Genomic DNA, 22,215 nt, shown 5'->3' with positions numbered 1-22,215 from the left:
AGCCGTCTGCGGCGCTTCCTCCCGGGAGACGAGGAAAGCCAGAGGCCGTAGGCCCCTCCAGGCCCGCTTTCGGCGTCCTGGCCCCCTCTCCCGGACCCTGCTTTCCTTGGGCCTCGGCATTCGTTCTCTCCAGCCAGGGAGCTCGCCTCCCGGCCAGACCACACACACACTTGTCCCCCACCCCCCCAGACTCGGCCGGCCGCGATGTCAGCCCGGCTCTGGGCTCCCCCCCACGCCCGCGGCTGACCCTGAAGCCAGACTAAGGGGCTCGAGGAGGCCGCGCTCTCCCCGCTGGCAGCGCGCAGGACCCGTAGCGGCGCCTCAGCCCTGCCCGCGCGGCGGGATCCCGCGAGGCCTGAAGACCAGGCCGGGTGGGGCGGGCCGCGGCTCCGCGGAGGTCCTGGGTTCAGACCCGAGCCCGAGGCAGACCAGCGGGAGGGAGGGAGAGTCTCCCTGTCGCCCCAGCCAGGCCCGCAAGGCCACGAGTGGGGTCGGGGGATGGCTGACATCAGCCTGGAGAACTGACTTGGGCCTCTGTCCCAACTCGGCCTCCCGGTCAGGGAGGTCAGGGATGCGAGTACTTTTCCCGGCTAACTCCGACGGGCAGGCGAGATTTGGAAAAATACCGCTCTGAAAGATCGCCGTGGATTCGGCAGAGAGCCCGAGCCGCTCTCCTGCGCCACCACTGCCCACACCTTGGCGCTCAGTTCCCGCAGTCCCGCCCGGGGCCTCCCGGGGTCCTCCGCCTCTCGCGTCCAGGCGGTGCCGCACTCAGAGTGGGGACACACGGAGAAAAGGTGCGATTAAGGGAACCGAGTGGGAGCGCAGTTAAGGAAACTGACCATTATCTAAAACTCGTACATTTCGATAGCCGAACTTGACTTGATTGAATTTCTCTTATCTGTGAAACTTAGAAACATTCCCAAGGTGAAATAACAGGAGCAAGAATCTTGGTGCGTTAAGATAAAGGTTTGGGCCAACAGATCTTTGTGAGTCAGCCTACCCCACCTGACCTCCGTCCCCCCAAGGGAAGATTCTGTTGCCGGTTCAGGTCATTCCTTAATTGCCAAATGCAGCTGAAGTCGCTCCCTGACGCCTTCGGAGGGTGACGTCATTTCAGTACAAGTACCTAAAGACCGGGCTTAACTTTTATTAAACCGGGTCTGGACCAGGAGTGGTGATCTGGACGTCTTTAAGCCAGCGCTAGCTTCCCCGCCCCCCTTCCCCTCCCTCTGTTGCCTGCGGTCAGGGAGAATTCATTTCTACTTTCCCGTCAATTCAAAGGGATTTAACTCCGTGGTCTGTTAAGCGAAGTTGTGCAAAGGTGATGGAAAAATTAGTTTCAGAGGGTCCTCAACGCCTTTTTCTGACCTCCGTTTTTATAGCATCGGGAGAGAAACCAAACTGCATTATTTGCTGAGCAGTGCCATGTTTGTCATTATATTTAACGAAGGGGGGGGGGTGTCTTTACTGATCCTTTGTGGGGCATTCTGAAAACTGAAAGCAGTGTGAGAAATTACTTTGTATCTGCTTTACTGTTGCTTGAGAAAAGCTGGGGGAGCATGAGCCCCAGAAGATGAACATGGTAAAACAAAGAGTCTCTCTGGGGCTTCAGTTTCCCTTTGGTGTAGACTACTGTAGGAGGACCGTTCTCAGTTGGTACGGGAAAATCTTGCCATCAAGTCAGTTGCTGGTTGTAAACTACTGCATTTCCTTCAGCAGTAAAACAAAACCAATTTACTTATTAGGCAAGATGATGTAGGGTCAAGAGAGCATGCACAGCCAGGGACAGAAAAATAAGCCAGAAAACAAAATGGTTGCAACTGCTAAAGTTCATTTAAAAAGTTACAATCAAGAGTCATTTAATTCTGGTCAAACTCAAGAGCATAGAGCTTAAAATGGAATTAAATATTTGCTTTTACCTGAGGAGCACGGTGACCATTGGCTCATTTGCCTTTTCTGATGATTGGTATACCAAATGCAGGTAGAACTGAAAACAGACCTTCCCCTCCACCCCCTCTGCACTTTCTTTAAACAAAACAAAAACAAAACTGACCAGGATGCCTTATGTTCAACTACTGAAATTATAGGTTTTAAAACTTTTCTGAAACTCTTTTGTTCAGAAATCATTTCTGCCTGAATTGCTTTCAGATTCTGATTACATTCCCTCATGTTTACCTCAGATTTTTTTGAAAGTTAAAAAAAAGAAATCCCCTTCATCAAATGAGAGAGTAAAAACAAGGAATTCTTGTCATTCTCATTTTCTCTGAAGTACTACAGTTCTTCCCTTCTCACTTAAAAAAAAAAAAAAATTGATCTATGTTAAAACCTATTAGTAAAGTGCCCAAGAAATCGTTATGGTATGCAGCCGGGAGGGAAAAGCAAGGAGAGCAAGATCCTAATGACTATTAGGCTCTCTATGTTCTATTTCAGAGCAGTACTGATGGAAATCTCAAGAAGTTTAGATACCACAGTCACTCATACCTAATTCATCCACAGATAACACCAAAAATGCTTTTTAAATAAAGTTTGCTAATTTCCTCTCGGAGGTAAATTCGTTTGGGGAAGGAGAGGCTGAATGTGGGCTTCTCATCCATAAATAGTGGTATAAAATTAAACTGGACCCAGTGTTGTGCTAGAACCATTTTAATATAATTATACATATCTGCCAAATCCAGGAAGAAAAGGTTTATGCATATATAACTTTTCCAGTTAACATCTGCAAGCATAAACGACAATGATCTCAGTTTATAAATTCATCAGGGTCAGAGCAATTGACCAATGTCTCTTTACTGCTAGGCTTACCAACAGTAAATTACAGATGAATTAGTGTCCTTTTGTTTCTCTTCTCTCACTCTCCTTGTCCAGAGACATTTTTGTTATAAGTTTCAGTGCAGCTCACCTCCAGCCAAAGGTAATCTTTTTGATAAGTACTCAGTTGCTCTGCATTTGCTTATAATTATAACCTATTTAATCACGGAAGAACCCCTGCGGAGGTGGAGTTCAAGGTTGCATACAATAACAGGAGATCACAGTTTTGAAGTCTAGCACAGATTAAAAACCACAGATGTACCATTTATATAAGACACACACCGATTGTCGCTTAAACTACATATTGACTCCTTATGAACATTATTTTTAAATAAAGTAGTGCATCTAGGACAATCAGTCGCACAATTCACACAGCCCTGAAAAGTTTTTCAGTGCCAACTACCAGTTGGTCATGAAACGTGAGTGAGCTTGAGACACTGGCCATTCCTAAGTATCAACCACGGATTGGCTAAAACACTGGAACACCTCTGCTTAAGAAGGCTATGTCCTGCCTTCCTTTCCCTCACAATTTAGTTTCGTTTCTTTTTGGTGGTGTTTGGTTGCACGTGGCTAGAATGCTTTTGATCACTTTGCAAATCAGGAAAACCAATGATCTAAAACTATGACAGGATCTGAAGTAGACTGGTCTGTCCATTTCCGGTTGCTGGTTGGTAGGCCCTTCTAAGGCCCTTCATTTCTCCTTCTATGCCTCCCGGAACATTGATCAGAAGAGGAGTCTGAGCATCATCCCATCTAACTCTTTTAACCAATGCCTGGCTAAAACTGGAATGTCCAGCCCAGTGTATTTAAAAATCACCCACAAAGAGGTTCTACAGATCTTCACAAAACCTGGAATTTCCATGAGGACGTCTGGTCTTTATAGTCCAAGCAGTCGGCATTGAAGTTGAGCTTCCACGAGGCCGTTTGGTCCTTATAATCCAAGCAATCAGTGGTTGAGTTAAAACCCAAGCTGGAAGCTCCGTATCCCTGGGTGGAAAGAGAAGCTGGGGACTGATTGAGATGGCTGGTGACTGCATTGGTACCCATGGGGCTGAGTGTGGCCCCTGGTCCAGGAAGCTGGTGATGCATTGGGGTCAAGTAAGATCCACAGTCCATGCCCCCAAAGTAGGAAGTTGAGCCAGCATATCCTTGACTATAACCTGAAGCCTGAGTATAGGTCATGGGATAAGACCTCTGCATGCAGGAAGAGGAGGTGGACAAGGGATCTGACAGTGGGGAGATGGAAGCTGGGCTCCAGATAGACACGGGAGCACTGCTGCTGGAAATGGCCGGGACTGAGGTGCTAGAGGGGGGAGTGAACTGGCCACTTGTTCCACTCTCTGAACTCACTTCACGAGCTGGTGAGGTCTTCTTTTTTGCAGGTCTCACTTTGTTCTGACCTCCGTTCTGTTGCTGCTGCTGCTGTTGGCGGCACTTAGCTCTCCGATTCTTAAACCACACCTTGAAAGGGAAGAAATTTCTTTAAGGTGGTTTCAGTAAGGACGAGAGAGGCTCCCAGATTACAGATGAGCTAAGCGCACCATCTGTCCTGCCACTGAAAACCCATGATACTTTTATATATACCCCTGGAATTATAAGAAAATGGGGAAGCTCTGTCTAAAAGCACTTCATTCCTAGCCCAGAATAATAAATCCTATGGCTAAAAATTTTCCTTCTCATTTTCCTATCTTGTATTTCACTTCAAATACACACATACACATAAATCCAGTGGTACTGTGGAACACTCTTATGGGGAAATACAACATATCTATGTCTTTGGGAAGGAAACACAAAAGAGTTGAGGGAAAACAATTCTGTTGTCACTAGCCCAGGAACAGCCTAAACGCAAAGTTTATTGTCTATCTTCCAGGGAATAACTGCTAATCACACTCTACCTTTTTCTCTCTCCTTGAAAGACTCATAAAAGAAAGCTCCAAGAAGTGATCCTGTTGAAGGAGGAGGTCTGAAAGCCACGATTTGCTGCACTCTTTATGGTAAGTGGAATGACTTGTATATAGTCTGCTGGGAGTTTGAGGACAGACTTCTCTGCTCATCTTAAGTCTGACACTGGTTTCTCTGCCTTCAGCACACGGGATTCAGTTTCCTGTACTATGTTCACTGGCTTTGTCAATTTAATTTAAGCCTCTGACTGCAACTCTGAAGACTCTCATTACCAACCCCGTTCATGTTCTGCCATGAAGGAGCAGTGTTTGGTGTGTGAGGGGGCCTATCAAAGAAACTACCACCCTTTCCTGAGAGGAACCACAGGTATTTTTCTGAGCAACAGGTCCTTAGCAGTCTTCTTGGGTGAGGTCAACATATGGGTGTGTTAACTGGGCCACCAAGGCTGAGCCTATCACCCATCCAGAGCCTCTTATTTTCTTTCAGTGAAGACCTGAGTTCAAGCTTACAAATGCTAAAACTTCTTCCATCTTACTTTGAAAAGTCTTTTTCCTGGTTTGCAGTTCACACTGATACGTCCTAGCTGAAGTGGAGTCTCGGGGATGTGTGGATGTGTGTGTATGTTCAGGGGCTGAACATTTCTTTACAGAGAACTCCATATGGTGCTTGCATTTCAGAAAAGTTGGGAGATTACTTTCCCTCTCCAGCCTCAGGTCAAGTTAAAGGGGGTGGGGGGGTGTCAATGAGGATATTGCATTGATATTTTATCTGCTAAATGGGTAAGAGCTAACAAATTCTGTTCAATCCCTAAGAAGTTAAAGAAGACACTTTTATTTTGTAATTTCTTTGTAAGAGCACCAGGGGCTTCCACAGCCTGGCCTTACCGTACCCAACTGGTGTGTGACCTTGAGCAAGTCATTTATTCCATTTCTTTCACCTGTAAAATTACTGAACTATCCAGTATCTAAGCTTCTTTCACTCCTAAAAGTAGATGAAAATGGGGTAGGATTTCCACATGGGGAAAAGGAAGTATTAAAATATTAAGCAGCTGTCCTTGAAATCTTCCCCAGGCTGAGTACTCAAGAACTCTAGAATTGTGCTTTATTACTGCAGCTAAATCATTGTCTTACCTTACAGCCAGAAGGCTGTCGCTTCTAAGATTGGGTGGGTGTTGGGGGGGGGTGTAATCAGGCACGTGAAGGGGCCTTAGAAGAGTTTACTGGCCTCCAGCGGAGCGCTCAGTTTCAAGCCTTCCTTTGGTCCTCTTTAAGACCTGGGACTCTCCTGGGTCCTCAACATACACCGTGCTTAGGGGAGGGGTGGCACAGTCAGGAAGAATGGTTCTATCTACGTCTGCCCTACCTGCACCCTGGACTCGGGCAAGTTGATTTTCAGCGCCACCTCCTCCCGCATGAAGATGTCTGGGTACCGGGTCTTAGCAAATAGAGCTTCCAGCACGTCTAGCTGCGCCCGGGTGAACGTCGTCCTCTCCCGGCGCTGTTTCCGGGGAGTGGCTGCGGGACAAGAAGCCCAGGGCCCTTTAGGGTGGGGGAGCAGTTTCTCAGTATAGGGGTCTCTGCGGGTGCTCCGACTCCCCCAGCCCCCAGTCCCCCAGTCCCAGCACTTCCCTCGTCCTCCCAGCCATGCAACCCAGAGCCTATCAGTGCTTTCCCCAACCCCCTCCCTGGCCTCGGCTCCTCCAGCAAACACTGGATAGCAAGACATACACCATGCCCCCCCTTCCAGGAGAGATCCCCCTCCCTCCACCTGACGTTGGAGATTGCTCCAGCCAGAGTGGCTTTTCCATAGATAACACATGAAATAAAAGAAAGCCAAAATCCAAACCGCCCTCAAAATGAACCCCTAAACCACAACACACAAACAAAAATCCATTCCTTGAAGTCAGAGAATCCCTGAGGACCGCAGTTTGGATTAATGGGGCTTTTTAAGACTCCAAGGGCTTTGTCCCTCCATCTTTAAAATGGGGGCATATTTAAAACTTCTACGAGGATTTAAAAAAACAAACAAAAAAACAAAACAAAAACCCCCAGATCTGATTGGAAAGGAAAGCACCCATATCCAGGGTAAATCAGACCTCTAGGGATTACAGGCAAAAGGCCTGGGGGTCAGAGGGGAAGCCCCGGCGTGGTGGGGAGAATTTACGAGGAAAGACCCAGCTTCTCCAGAGGGCACTTCTGAAGAATAAGGCTTTGAGATATGGGTGGAGGGAGTGACCTTCCATCCCCCCTTCCCCTCACTGCAGTGTGTCCCCCATGCACTCCAATGAAGAGTAACGCATTGTGAGTTTCTGCAAGTGTTGAGGGATCCACCTATTCCCTCCAGCCCCTAGTCTTCCCTCCGGCCGGTAAATGCCCTGTGGCTCTGAGCTGCTACTTAGAAGGAAAACCCACTGGGGACACCACGCTTGGAGCTGGAGTGGGGCAGCATGACCATCAGCCTCAGTGCTCCGAGAGAAAAGGTGTCACATCCCTGTGGGGCCGGCGTGGGGAAAGGCAGAGCAAGAGTGCCACAAGGCTCACTTACCCGGGTAGCCCACTGAAGGGTGCAGCAAGTCCATGCCCGAAGTGGTCAGACTCAGCCCATTGACAGCGTAAGGCGGTTGCTTAAGATAAGACATCATGCTAAGGTTGTTTGGAGGCGCAAAATCAGCCCAAATCGGAGGGACCCAGCCAGAAGGTCTCGCTTCGCCAAGAGTGGACAGATTCAGGATCCTTGGTGTGTGGGTTGGGAGCAGTTGAACTATGGACAAAGCAAACAAACAAACAGAGGTGCTGGTTTACTGCTTCGCAGGCGGCAGCTCTTCCACGTTCCACCACTAACTTAAAAAAAACCCTGGGCTGTGCAAGGTAGAGGCTTTTAAAGGACTTGCAACCCACCCCCCCCCCCCCCCCCCCCCGCCCCGGAACTCGAGGAGATGGAGAGAGACCAGATAAACCCGTCTTCCCCCCCCCCCCCCCAAACTTAAAAAAAAAAAAAAAAAGTACCAGAAGAAAGCAATTACAATCTGCCTTCCCCGAAGAACAAAACCCCACGCCTTCAAATGCACACATTGCATTCCTATCCCTACATTTGCATAGGACTCATTGGCTGGCACTAGCTAATTGTCTCAAACAAAACTTGATTGGGGCCATTTGCAGAGACAAAGAACTCTTTGGCTAAATAAATAATGCTGATAACAAAGCCCATTGGTGAGAAACAAAGAAACAATTCAAGAAATCTACCTCTCCCCAGACTGTTGCCTTTCCAAGGCAAATTTTAATTACCTTAGCTTTTTACCACTTTTAACTGCTGTGAACCTAAAATGTCAGTGCATTTAACATCTAAAATACCAACTTGCTAATCGACAAACTTGAGAAAACTGCTCAATCGCTATTACTTCACATTTGAAGTCATTTCCAGTAATCATTTTCACCTAATTAGTAGTCTGGGTAATTAGATTTTGAGGTAAGTAACAGATTTATTAAGGTTTTGGAGGACCTTGATTATGTGTCTAAAGAACTAAAGCTAAACAAACAAGTATTTAACTTTTAATCGACACCCATCAAATATTTAAACATACTGCAAAAAAAGTCTTAAAGATTGGCACGAGGTTTGCTAGAAATTCTGAAGTTAGAATCCCACCAATCAGATAATGACAGGCCCCCACATTTGCAAGTAGAAAGGGTGTGCATTTGTAGTGCAAGCCGCTTCCATGTTGATTTTGATGTCGTGGAGGCTGCAGATCCTGCGGGAGGCAAATTTTCAGGCATTTGGGTCCTCAGCAACTAGAGCAGAGTTTCTTGTTAATTCCGGCTGCTTTTTGCACATTTTAGTTTTGAAGAAAGTAGATACACAAACACCCAAAGTTGTGAAACTAATAGAATTTCTCCCTACCTTTCAAGTTTCCTACAATCCTATAAGAAAAAGCTCAGAGAGGCAAAAGAAAGGAAGAAAAAGAAAAGTTATTTACTTTCTTCAGCTGAGTGTCTCACTGCTCCAAGCAAAGGGATCCAAAATGGATGTTAATATGGGCTGGCAGTTTTCAAGTCTGGCTTTTATTTGCCTAAAAAATGGCACTTATCCTGCAAGGATCTCTACTTTGCAACTTTGACACTATGAGAGATTGCTTCAAAATGGCGGATACAAGATTAGAAGTTCCCTCTTACTTTGACAAAGGTCCTACTGAGTTTTCAGGATTGGATTTTCATATTTACATTGCTTTAGAAATCAAGACACAAAATTCCACAAATGAACTCAGTTATTGCCACTTCTTCCTGATTTAAAGTCATAGCACAAAAATCATGCTTTTCTACCCCAGATCTAAATCAGTGTAATTTTATAAATACCCTTCCTTCTCAGAGGAATTTGGACTGTCTCATCAATAACATTTAGTTGCTTCTATAACAAAGACTTGCTATTTTCTGCTCTCTTTTCAAGATATAGTTATTCAGATGCTGTAGAAATAATATTGCTTTAAAATACAGTCACTTAATTTGTCTAAATAGCCTCTAAGCTGGAGTTCTCTTGTGTTTGATACAATACGTTGGAAAAGTTCTGAAGTACTATAGAAAAAACCTAAAACCATAGCACATGCACACATGAGAAATACCGAATTGTTCTTACATGTAGAGCTCTCACCCAGTTCGAAAAGTCTGATTCAGAAAGTGGCACATTCCAATATAAACAGCAGTAAGGGATAGAAAACACCAGGCAAAGGGCCTCCTTGGAGCGCCTTTGCCCATGCCATCGCAAAAATCACTAAAATTTAGGGATAAAGTGTCTCTGCATTTACTACTGTATGCATCTTTAAAAGAAAAAGAAAAGTACCCCCAAACAAAACTACTAAATCCTCTTCGCAGCAGGTCTAGGTATGCATTCACCGAAGAAGCGGCCACGGGCCCTTCCATCTAACTTCCAAAGCCCCCAAAGAACACCTTTTTCCCTTTCTCTCTAAGCCGGGCCCAGAAGGGCAAACAGAAATACCCTTTCAAAAATATAAGCTTCACTCTGATTGCTCCTGAGGTGGCCGTTGGAGAACTCCTACCTACGGGAGCCGGTGACGGTCGCTGTGCGAGTCCCCGCAGCTGGTGGGCGCCCGCACCTCCGGGCGCGAGTGCCTCGGTCCGGCGTCCCTGCCCGGCAGCCCCGCAGTCCTGGCGCCCCAGGTCCGGCTCCACTGCCCGCCCCGGCCCGCGCCGCCTTATATCTAACGGTCAATTCGTGCAATCTGTCGCTCTTCCCCCCCTCCCCCGCATCTCCCCCCCTGTGTGTGTGTGTGTGTGTGTGTGTGTGTGTGTGTTTTCTTCCAAGGAGCCCATCTACCAGTTGCTGTGTCCTCGCTCAATAATAATTACCTCGTCCAAGAATTAATTATAATAAATGTTTTCTTGATAAACTAACGAGATAATCCGAGGGGCACACGTCCCTTAATTACAGGCCGCCGTGCTCTGCTCTGCTTCTCGTCCGGGCTGATTAATTTTCTGCATGATGGAAAAGAAACAAAACTACGCGGACTGGCGACTGGCCTGTGGCTCGGAAGACCGCGAAGAGCGAGAGGAGGGAAAGAATGAGGAGAGATGTGGGCACCGCGGAAACAGCCGGCGCGGGCCTCCCTCTCAGGCGAACTCCAGTGAAAGTTTCTGGCCTCAGGGAATCGAACAGCGCTGCCACCCGCGAGGGAGGGAGGAAGAAACGTGCCAAAAGGGTTGGCCTTGGCTATTAATTATGGGGAGGAAAAAGCCCCAGTGTTAGCGCTTTGAGGAGAGGTCTGGGTGTCTACCTTCCTTTGGGGGGAGGAGTTTCCTCTCCAACTCGTCTCCTGTGCTAATAACTTTTGGTTCCTGGAAGAAGTCCCCAAGTGAGCGGGACAAATCCTGACCCCGAAGCTCGAGGATGGAGGGGAGGATTTCAAGGAGCGACTTCCCCCCCGTCCCCTCCCCAAGTCATCCACCAACCACTCCAGGGTCAACGCAGCTCGGCCTTCTGTCCCACACCCCACTTCTGTCTGAAACGGAGGAAAAAGCCAACGCGGTGAAGTTCTGACGGGGGACTTGGATTTCAAAAAATGTGTTCTGAAATCGGACTGTGATTTCAAGAGCCACTTGAACGCATCAACACGAAGACTTCTTTGGAGTTGGCGGCGTGACACGTCGCAGAGGCAGGTTGCTAAGCGGAGACCTGATGGTATTCCCTGGGCGGACCGAGAACGGAGGCTGAGCCTCAAGGCACCCCTCGACCTCGGCCCGGCCGGGTCCGGCCACACGACACCCGGTTGTCCGCGAGTCCGGGAGGGGAGCGCGCGGGCGCGAACGCAGGCCCTGGCGTTGCCCACGGTCCAGAACCGCGGAGGGGCCGCCTTCCCCAGTGTAAGGATTCCCGCCCTGTCCCCGCCGCGGCCTCGGGCGGAGCAGGGGCCACTCACCAACAATTCTGCCAGCCCCAGGTGCTCGCGGAGGGCTGCACAGGGCGGGCTTGGAACTACCCCGGGCTAAATCGCATAGCAAAACGACTCTCCTGCTTTCGCACGGCCTGGCGACCCGAGTCTGGGACCACGACAACCGGGGATGGGGGAGTTACTGCACTCCCAGGTTATTTTGGGGGGCGGGGAGGAAAGTGATGATCAAAAAGGAAAAGGAGACCTAGTGGTCATTGCAAGAGGCCGAGAACGAATCTTGGTGAGCTGCTCTTGGCTCTGGGGAAAGGGGACCGGAAAAAGAGAGGCGAGCGCCGGGCGGAGGAGCTCCCGGCAGCTCCACGCCTCCTCGGTTATCCGCTCGGGTTTCCTCTCACGTTCACTAGGGACAAGCAGGGGGCTCGAGCTGCGACCGTCCTCACTCGCAGATCCGAGAGCGAGTGGGGCTCGGGGCACGCCGGCCCTAGAAGACGCCTGTCTTATCATCATTATTATCATCCATCCATCTAGCTACATCTGCATCTTTTTGTCTGTGACTCTGAAAATGTCCTTGAGATCAGTGCAAATGACCCAACCACATCTGAGGGCCCAAACGCAAAATAGCAGGGAGAAATGGGCGTTGACATAAAACAAAACCACAAACAAAACCCGGCCCAAACACCCCACATTAGCCTCTCAGGGTTTCCACGACGTTTGGCGGAAGCGGCGACCCCAGGAGCGCGCTGCCTCCCCTCCTCCCACTCCCGCCCTCACCTCCACATCATACATTTTTCGCAGAGATCGTTACTACACCTAAAAAATTTACGAGGGATTAAAATACAGCATGCTTCAGAACTCCAAGTTCGCGGAAGTGTGTATCAGTCGGTCTATTGGAGGTACCGGGGCGATGGTGGTCAGAGGGGCACATGGGTATAGACAGGCCGACAAGACAGACGGACACTTACCTTACAGCCGCACGGGAAGTTAGAAAAAATTATCCTTCAAAATTCCAAATAGCCCGCTATCCTAAAAGAAATCAAGAGCATTGAGTTAGAAAGCTTGCAGTCTTCACCCCTCCATAAAAAGCCAAACAACGAAAAAATATTTTAAAGAATAGAAAATGACGAAAGTAGCTCGAGTTCAAAACACGCGTGGGCCCCTCTGTGATACATACAAAGTAGACGTGATGAGGGCTGCTCTAGCGATTTTTATTTTTTATAACAGTGGAGGCTGAGTTGGAGCTGAGGTCGGTTCCGCTCTCAGGGAGATTTGCTGAGAAAGCGCCTCTCTGGCAACTTTTTGACGCAAACTCTCCAACCAATGGCAGGGAGAGAATGATTGACACATCTAAGCCAGAGGGAAAATAATAAAAACACACAACAGGGGGAGGAAAACAGGCCGCTGCTGCACGGGGGGACGAGCAGGCAACAAATCCAGGCCTCCGACATTACCAGAATGTTCTTGAAAGACACTGGGCTCCGTTAAAATATACATTATGGGCTGGAGCATGTGAACTAATTGTATAATTAAAATGATGGACAGGGAGGCCTCCCTTACCTTTCTTCTCCTTTTCTTCTTTTCCTTCCTTTCCTCCCTCCTCCCCCCTTTTTTGTTTTGTTTTGATTTTAGGGAAAGGGAGAAAGGAAACCCATACAATAAGCTGGAAAGATTTAAAAAAAAAAAAATTTAGGTAAACGCCGAAGAAGAGCCAGGGTGGAGGTAACTGGGTTTTCGCATTTAACGCCAGCTATAAGCATGTAGATCAAACGCAAAAAACAAGTCAGGCTGAAGCCTAAAACCACCACTATGAGGTTTTAACCAGGGTCAGACCACGCTGAGGGCCAGAAAGGGTAAAAGAAGGAGGCCTGGGAGTGAGGTGTGGGCGTGCAGGCAAGAGAAAGACAGATACACAAGTCCAAGAACAAACTATTTTCAAAAACTCCGTGTCTCTCCCACTCGTTGCGCCCTTATATATATTCCCTGGTCCCCGAAGCCAGAGACTCGGACTCCTGGTATCCGCGCAGGGGTTTTAGAGTTTGAAGGAACCCAAGACAGGCTGCAAAGAACACGAGCCGGGAAATCTAACTCCAGGGACGGTTTGGGGAGACAACGGGAGCCAGGTCAGGATTCGGGGATGGAAGTGGGGTCTGGCTGGACACCCGGGGAGGGAGCGAACGCAGGAGGCCCGCGCTAGAAACAGTTTCCGCGTTAAAACAAACGCTAGTCAATGCCCGCCGGCGAAGCCTGGAGCTAACAGCCCGCGCGGCCGGAGCCGGGGGCTGCGAGCCCGGGGGCGGGAGAGTGGCGGCACCGGGGGACCCGAGCCAGAGAGCGAACACCAGCCTAACTTTAATGCCTGGCACAGAGAGCGGGGCCCAACAGCTTTCAAACTGATCTGAATCCCTAGAAAAGCAGAAGCAGATTGGGCGGGGATGGGGGAGACACAAGAGGACCGGCTGAGGGTGTGTGAGTGGTGGGTGGGGGGAGCAGAAGACATTTCTTCCCTCACAACTTCCAATGCCAAGAAGAAAAATAAAATCTCTTTCTAAACACCCTCCCCCTTCGACCACCACCACCACCACCACCACCACCACCACCACCACCACGGCAAGTGGGCCCAAAGAAACAGCTCTCTGCCTTTAATTTGGGGACCTATGTTAATGAAGTTGGTAATTAATTCGTCGCTTTGTTGTCGGTTCTTATACTGTATGTGTAATCAAATGTGGCCGTCCTTGGGATTTACAGCAATTAACGAATTACGGGAGTGCGCACGAGGCAGCGAGCGCTCTGCAGCCCGGCTGGGCTCCGGCTCTGGCTCCGGCTCGGCCTGGGGCTGGGCACTCGGCGGCCGCGGCCAGCCTTGCAGGTGTCTCTAGAGCTTTGGGCCCTCCCGTCCCAGCGAGACCCCGAGAGGCCCAGGGTCTGTCCAGCAACTCCCGAGCCCTCAACGCCCGCTCCAGTCCGAAGAGACCCACTGGCTGTCGCGTTCCCAGGAGTCGCGACTTTCTGGGGTCCCGGGCTGGGGGGGGAGGGTGAGTACAGACCTTTTTTCCCTCACCCCGCCCCCACTGTACTGAAACACCTGGCCTTCGCCGCCCCCCCTCCCGCCCCACGGCCTTTAATTGGGGGAGGGAGGAGAGAGTGACAGATGCCCTAGGCGGTCTGGCCCATTGGTTGGGAGCACTTGGCCGGAGTCACAGTACTTTGGTGAAGGAAGGGCAAATCCACCCAGATCCCCTGAGCGAGAGCCTCCTTTCTACCCCGAGAAAAGACAGTGTTTCTCCTAGTTTGATCGCAATGATGTTTAAAGCATCAAAGAACGAAAAAGAAAAATGGAAGTGCGTCTGGCGGAGGGGAAGGGCCGGAGGGAGGCCTTGGGGACAGGGGGGGGGGGGGGGGGGTGGAGAAATATCAGAACACGCACTTGTGATCTCCACGAAGTAAGGGAAGCATTTTGGACTGGGAGAGCTCTCTGCTGTGGGGTCCAGTGTTGTGGGAAAACCCTCAAGACCTACGTAGAGGTTTGCGGTGTCTTCTCATTTGGCCGGGCGGGGGTGGGGGGCAGCTGAATCTCCCTGAAAATTCCCGGGTTCTGTTCGACCAGGGCAGATTTCGGCGCCGTGGGGCGTGGGAGGGCTTTTCCCTTTACAGCGGCTGGGAGCAGAGAGCTCTCGCTTCTCCTTTGCCCTTTAGTCTAATAACTTCGCAGAAATGCAGGACCAATAAACCACGAGTTGGAAACGGACAGTGTTAAATAAACAAGGGTCTCTTTAAAATTCTCATCCACTTCAGATGTCTAAAGTAAGATTGTGATGATTTTGTCACGGTTTGGTAAATTTACCCCTTTAAGAGGCTTTCATAAATCCCAGAACACACCTTCAGCCAGATTTGAATATAGATTTAGGTTTTAAAACCCAGAAGCTGGAAACGCCGCTTTATCAAAGAGAATTTCCCTTTAGCTTAGCAATGTGCTGAAGCTCTTAAAAGATTGGATCTGAGAGAGAGAGAGAGAGAGACAGAGAGAGAGAGAGAGAGACAGAGAGACAGGAGAAAGAGAACTAGAGACAGGCAGACAGGGAGAAAAAAAGACTTTCTTTTTCTTTCTAGAGGAATTCTGCCCAGACTCTGCAGCAGTTGGTAGCAAGAAAGCTTTCTCCTGGGTGTCTCCTGGAAAAGTTGCAAAATTGTTCTTCACCTGTAAGAACATGCTCTTTATCATCCAGTCTCTTCTTGTCAATTTGGAAATTGCAGACAGCCCGGCTCAGGTACAGTCCCCACAAACCCTATTCTAGGTCAGGACAAAAGCCACTGGCTTGGGTTGGGGGGGGGGAGTGGGGGGTTGGGCTCTTGTACTGAGAACCATAAAGGCTTGGTGGGAGAAAAAGACTCCTTTGGATGAAAAGTCTAACTCTTGATTTTCAGTAAGTCCTTGAACTTCCAATATGCTTACTACGTGGTCATTCTATTTTCGCTGTTCATGTTTAACTTTTTTCCCCTACATCCTGTGTCTTTAAATTTTTTTTTTTTCCATGAGTCTGACTTATGCTAGGGAGCATGCTTTGTGTTTTTAAGTAATTTTCATTAACAAGTAGATGGTTTTTAATTGCCATGAGGACAATTATCTTGCTATGAATATGAGACATGAGTCTTCAGAAGCGAAATTAAGAAAACCAGTACACAGGGAATTAAAATTATTTGTCAGAGCTTGCATGCAGTTTCCAAAATATGGCCGATATTCATATTTTGCGATCTAAATTTATGTCTTGTGCTAGCTGGCTTTACTTTCTCCTCCCCACATGCCAGGCCAGTTGAAAATATTCTAAACTTTCCCCCAAGTTTTTTAGCTATGGTGCTTGTGTCGTGGTGGGGGTGTGTGTGGGGGGAGGGAAAGGAGGAGTGGGAAGAGAAAGGAGAAAGATTTCAGGATTCTTCCAAGCTAATTAAAAAAGAAGAAGAACAAAACCCATATTCCGTGAGAACATAGCCTCTCAGGGGGAAAGGAGCCAGTTAGACTCCCTGAACACTTACTTCAGAAATATGAAGATTAATTTCCAATCTTTTCAGCGATTCAGTGGACAGTAGGGGACCACATCTTGCCTTAGAACTGCCACGATACTTAGAAAGAAGTCATTTTTCATTAGGTTTTTAGATATGTCTTTATTAAAAACTTTGACAAGATTAACTTTAATTAATTTTTTAACGAGGGTTAAAGATTGGCAATGCAGGCAGAATTTGGAGGGAAACAGAAGGCAATAGATCACTTGTGAATTAAGCTTGGGTTGCTTATTCCCTGCATTACGACTGCCTCAGAAAAGAGGGTAAGAGAGAAAGAAACAACTTCAAAGATAGGATTGTGCTGTCTTGATAAAAGAGTAGGAGGCAAATTCCAAATGCAGAAAAGAGGAAAAGAGGACCGTGTTGTTCCGGAATGAAACGGATTAAGATTGTGTGACAAGTGCGAGATGTGGGGCTGGGAGACATTTATGAGCTGAGTGTGAGCTGTGAGCTCTGCGTCTGTCCCTGAGCATGTGGGGACCAAGGGTGTGTGCAGAGCAAGGTTAAGGTGGGAGATAAGAAGGGCTCCTGTGAGTGTGAGAGCCGGAGAGCAATATGTGGGGTGTGAGTGTGCATGTGGGGGTGTGTTAGGAGGGTGTGGATGGGAATGTGGATAGATTGATGAAGGGTGGTAGCTGTCAGCTTATATAATTTTCATCTGTTCCTGAACTTTCCTTGAAATCAATGCTACTGCAGGCAGTAGCATTGAGCTTGCAGAGCTGATATAAAACAACCATTACAGTCCAATATCTTGCCTGTTTGCAAACTTCATTTAAAAGTGGGGGGAAAAAAGGCCCAGGAATGGTTTTGTAAGAAAAGGAAAAAAGAAGAAAAGAAAACCACAGTGAAGCTTTAAACTAGTTTGGATAAATCTCTAATCTTTTATTTGTAACCTTTTACAAGCTTTATTTCCCGTATATGAAAAGCTTCTTTTATATGGGCACGACAGACTTTTCCTTTGGATTTTTAATTAGAGCCCATCAATTGTAGCCATATTTAAGAATCAATATAAAGTAATCCTTCGAGATGGGATAAGGTTTTAATCGAAAATCTAATTTCCCACTCTTTGCAGATCATTTTGAGGGGCTGGTTGATTAAAAAAGAGTTCAATTTTTAAAAGACCTAACACCTAAAACCTGGAAAGATCATGTCCGCAAAAAAAGCAAGTGATGTTGTTTTACAAAGAAAAAAGTCTGGCTCTTGTTGGGAACTTTTTTCTTCTATTTAGAAGAATTTGACTTATTTATTTATTTTTTCTCAAACAGTACTCTCTAATGTGGCTCCTATGAAGGTATTCACATTGAATGGGAGAGGGGAAAAAAAGAATTGTTTATCTAAACAGTATTTCACATACAAAAGATAGTAACTTAAATTTTTTATTAACAAAGAAAACATAGATCTTGACAGATCTTTCTCAGGACAAGCTAAAAAATTCCCAAGATTAGAAAATGAATAGCACATTTTAAATTTTTGTTCATGGATGCAAACTTTCCACTTTCACATCTAGGAATGAATACTTCCAACCGATTTTTAAACTTCAATATTACAATTTTGCAATTTTAATTTCCTTACAATTGAAAAGTTGCCTATAAGAAAGCGTGGAATTTTAAACAGTTCTACCAGATTCACTAGCTTTCAATTAGTCTTTTTTTTTTTTTAAGGAAGAAAAATGAAAGGAAGAAGGGAAGCAAATAAACAAAAACTAAATTGTAGGTGCACAGCCCAGACATTTTTTTGCTTCTTATTGATCAAGCTGAGGTATTTATTAAAAAACTGCACATTATCTAACTGGGCATAGTGCATTTGCAGCAAACACCACCGTTCTACTTTATGATTTACAAATCATCTCTGAACTAGAAGAGATTCCCCCAAAAAGTTTATAGGTGCATTTTCAGACATTCACTGACTTGTTTTTATTGTTGTATCTGTTAAATGCGTTTCAAAAAAAGAACTCATCGTATTTGCTTTTTAAAATCTGAATGATTTGAGCGATTTGAGCATATTTGATACTCATTCTTTTATCTGCAGAAATTTCAATTTATTTAAAAGCCTGGCGTTTAATGCACTACACGAGCGCATAAATTTTAGAGAAACTCTCTTGTATTTCTCTGTAATCGCGTCTAATGAAAACCTGGGATTTTCCATTATTTAAAAAAATGTGAAAATATAATGCATCTTCATTAGGAAAATTGACTGCTGTGCTCACGACAGTTCTTAATTGAAAAGGCAACCTATTTTAATGGTGTGGTTGAGAAGAAGATTACATACTTTATCCAAACACAAAGACAATTAATAATGAGAAGCAGGCTGCTGCCATTAACTCTAATGCAGTTGCATCAATGTCAGTGAGAAGTGCTCATACCTGAGATACATGGTGCACACTCCCCCGGCTCCCTCCTTCCCAATTCACCCACTCCTTAATTTGGGTTTCTTAAGCAAGCGCCTGGACGGGGTCTGATCCGGCGGGCTAGTGTCGGGCAAATGAGGCTCGGGGCCAGGCGCCCCTTCCCGCGGGATGCGCGGTCCGGGGCAGCGCCGCCCGGCCGCAGTCGCCCTGGCTGCGTGTTGTCTCCGCGCACACCTCGCGCCCTCCCGCCTGTGCGCGGACCCGGGCCAGGACAGCCGCGGCCCCCACGCGCTGAGGGCTTTGGAGACCCAAGGCTACCTGGTACATGTAAGAAGTTCCCCCCAAAGGACTGGCCTGCCTCCGAATCTGGGATCTGCTTTGATTCACTTACAGAAAGGTCTTGGGGGAGGGAAAAACTTAAAATTGAGAGTGTGGTGGGGACTTCTGGGTGCAAATGGTCATCTGGCAAATCCACCAAGTTTTACAAAGCGCCGCTTCTGCAGCTCTGGCCGGGAGAGCGAAGCGTGCGTGTATGCGTGTGCGCGCGCTCCCGTGTCTCCGTGTGTGTGTGTGTGTGTGCGTGTGTGTGTGCGCGCTCGCGCGTGCGTGTGTGTTGCATGGGGGTGGGGGGGATCCCGACCTTCCCTAGGTTCGAGCACGCCTGGACTCCAGCCTAGGAGATGCGGAGGAGGAGGCAGCCACCTCTCGGCTTTTTCTTTTCTCCGCGAGGCGCGGGCAACTCAGGCCTCGACCCGGCCTTCTCCAACCCCGGCCGGCGAGCTGCTGGAGCGAGCACGGGAAGGGGAGATCCTAGACTCCCAAGCCTTGGAGCGGGAGATGCGGCGGCGCCTTGTGCCAGGAGTGGCCCGGCTCTCCCGTGGCTCGAGGACTCGAGGGGGCGATCTGCCCTTGGCCAGCCCTGTGGTCGCCAGGCCTCGGGGGCAGGTACAGGTTGAGGATGGGGCAGATCTCAGCTTGAGTCTTTACGAGTTCGAGGTGCTTTGGCGCCCGAGAAGGGCTAGGCGCCTGCAGCCTGACGTCCTACAGCCCTTGGAACCCGCTCTGCCCTTGGCCCTTCCCCAGCGCAGCTTCCCAACGCCGGGTAGGAACAGCGAGGGGAGGGAGTGGCCCTCCATCGGTATCACTCCCTTCCCCCAATATGAGCCAGGGCCGGGCTGCAGGCTAACAGGCGCTTTCACAGCAGGTGGTCACCTCCCTTCACCAAAGGGTTGGTGGGGGGCGCGCTCCTTCGGGGAATTCTGGAGGCTTCTCGCATTGGCCAGCCATGTGCGTCGCCAGGGAGAGAGATACTGCTGGACGAGAACCACACACAAACGCATCCTGCGGAGGAAGAGTGAAGGACCTCAGTGTCCAAGGCCCAACTGAATACATCCCTTTCCCTTGAGGGGTAGCCTCACAGGAAAGCTCCTTCCACAGATGCACACTTCCCTCTGCAGCCCCCAGTGTCCCTGGGACAGCCTTGTCCCACCCCACTTTCCCTCTTGTTTCCCGCTTTTCATCTACAGACTTCCTGCAGACTTGCCATTTTGTTTTGTGAATCTGCCCACGGGTTAGGGAGCCTCCCAAAGCTCTGAAGACAAGCCGACCTGGAGTTTTACCTGAAGTGCCTGGCTCCTCCTCTCCCTCCCTCAGGACAGGTGGATCTCTAGGGCATTGAAACTTCCCTTTGGTAAAAGCCCGCTATTGGCTACTTGGCGTGGTCTAGGAACTTCCTCCTATTTCCCCACTTCTGTGTATCTGGAGCTTTTCATGTTCCTTTCAATTGCCTTTTTCATGTTGCAAAAGTTGAAGTGCTCCAGTTACTACTTATCAAGCAAATCTTGGGTGCTGTTGGTGGTGAGGCTATGTGTGTCAGCTGAGAATCAAGGGACAGACTAGGTCTCCTAGACCTAGAAGTGGTTTTCTTCTTGAGAGAGCTTGAACCTGAGATGTCATACTTTCGGAAGAACATAAGAGCAACAAACAGACTAATTTGTATTTGTGGACCTGTTTCTTGGCGTTTGACCTGTGGATGCTGGAGGCATCTTTATTAGCATGTATGTGACTTTGGATAGCCACCCAATAATGACATTCCTAATCATTTATTGAAAACCATTTAAGCCAGTCCAGCAACAGACAGTAACTCTTAACCTAAATGGCAGTTTTCTGGGAGCTTATTCAACAAATGAACAAGCAAAAAAAAAAAAAAAAAAAAAAAAAAAAGAGATAATTGCTTATACTTAGCAATATACTTAGCTGCTGAATATGACAGAGTCATCACTTAGGGGACACACAGATCAACACCCAAAGTAGATGGTATGTTCTAGGTTACTTTTAGAAAAGCAGTTTCTTTCTGGTTGTGCCCTCTTGTAATTAATGCACAAAATATGTCAAAGAAGCAGAAGAAACGGGCATAGTTTATAGATATTGATATAGTTTATTAATTTATAGATATCATGGCCCTAAATTTATTCTCACCTTTTCCTACTGTTTCAGGGAAAAAAAAAACAAAACAAAACAGAAGCAAAAAAGGCATTGCTACTTTTCCTAACAGAAACATTATGTAGATACTAGATATTCACCAAGGAATAGGTCACCTCAAATAAACCTGTGTCTGTGATAAAACACTTGGAGGGAAACGAAACAATTCCGTTATCATTAAGAAATGTTTTTAAATGTCCCGATAGTTAACATTAGATAGATACAATCTCAGTCAACTCTAGAATCCCAATGAAAATATTCCTGTAAAAGCAAAACAATTTCACAATATGATGAATCACAGACCTATATCCCTGAAACAACGAATACATTATATGCTAATAAAAAAACAAAAACGAAAATAATTTCACACTAGACTATACAGTAGCACCCATTATCTGTGGTGTTCCCTTATGCAGTTTCAGTTACCCAAGGTCAACTGTGGTGTGGAAGCAGATGCTCGTCAGTCTGGCCCATCATCGGAGAGTCAGTAGTAGCCTAAAGCTACGTCACAGTGCTTAGGTCATTCACCTCACTTCATCTCAGTTTCAAGGCATTTTATCACCTTCCATCATCACAAGAAGAGGAAGAGTGAACATAGTACGGTCAGATATTTTGAGAGAAACAGTATTCACATAATTTCTATTACAGTATATTGTCATGATCGTTCTTTTATTATTAGTTATTGTTAATCTCTTACTGTGCCTAATTTATGAATTAAACTTTATCATAGGTATGTAGGTCTAGGAAAAAAACATAGTATACATAGGGTTCAGTACTATCTGTGGTTTTAAGCGTCCACTGGGGGATCTTGGGACATACCCCCTGCAATTAAGGGGGGACTGCTCTAGCATCTTAAATCTGATTGCACATTTGGATCAATTTGGTTGATTAGCCAATTTGTTCTTATGTGACGGGATGGATAAATCTATTTCTTTTTCATGTGCAAAATTTTTCATTGAAATCTCTGATTTCTCTAAAGATTTGTGATTTTCAATCTAAGAAGTCTCCAGAGTACATGTATTTTTTTTTTTAAGATTTTATTTATTTGACAGACAGAGATCACAAGTAGGCAGAAAGGCAGGCGGGGTGGGGGTGGGAGCAGGCTCCTTGCTGAGCAGAGACACCACCACCACCACCACCACCACCACCACCACCACCACCACCCCGCCCCCGCATGCGGGGCTCCATCCCAGGACCCTGAGACCATGACCCTAGCTGAAGGCAGAGG

General features: G+C 47.4%; 1 protein-coding gene across 3 annotated transcripts; it reads right to left on the bottom strand.

The window, feature by feature from the left end:
- Positions 1 to 2,638: 2,638 nt before the first annotated feature.
- On the bottom strand, positions 2,639 to 12,098 carry OTX2 (orthodenticle homeobox 2). Of its 3 annotated transcripts, none has more exons than XM_032875099.1 (4): positions 12,070 to 12,098; positions 7,258 to 7,473; positions 6,076 to 6,251; positions 2,639 to 4,272 (listed from the first exon to the last, which is right to left on the bottom strand). In XM_032875099.1, exons 2-4 carry the CDS (start codon positions 7,352 to 7,354, stop codon positions 3,652 to 3,654), a joined length of 894 nt encoding a protein of 297 aa, XP_032730990.1. In that variant the 5' UTR covers positions 7,355 to 7,473; positions 12,070 to 12,098; the 3' UTR covers positions 2,639 to 3,651. The 3 variants fall into 3 exon arrangements, with proteins under 3 accessions (XP_032730990.1, XP_032730992.1, XP_032730991.1); XM_032875101.1 differs by having other exon boundaries at positions 6,076 to 6,227; XM_032875100.1 differs by lacking the exon at positions 12,070 to 12,098 and having other exon boundaries at positions 7,258 to 7,526.
- Between the last annotated feature and the right edge of the window lie 10,117 nt (positions 12,099 to 22,215).

The sequence above is a fragment of the Lontra canadensis genome, unplaced genomic scaffold, assembly GCF_010015895.1.
Source record: "Lontra canadensis isolate GAN:19392208 unplaced genomic scaffold, GSC_riverotter_1.0 scaffold55, whole genome shotgun sequence".
NCBI lineage: Eukaryota > Metazoa > Chordata > Mammalia > Carnivora > Mustelidae > Lontra > Lontra canadensis.
This window is presented reverse-complemented; position numbering and strand designations above follow the sequence as displayed.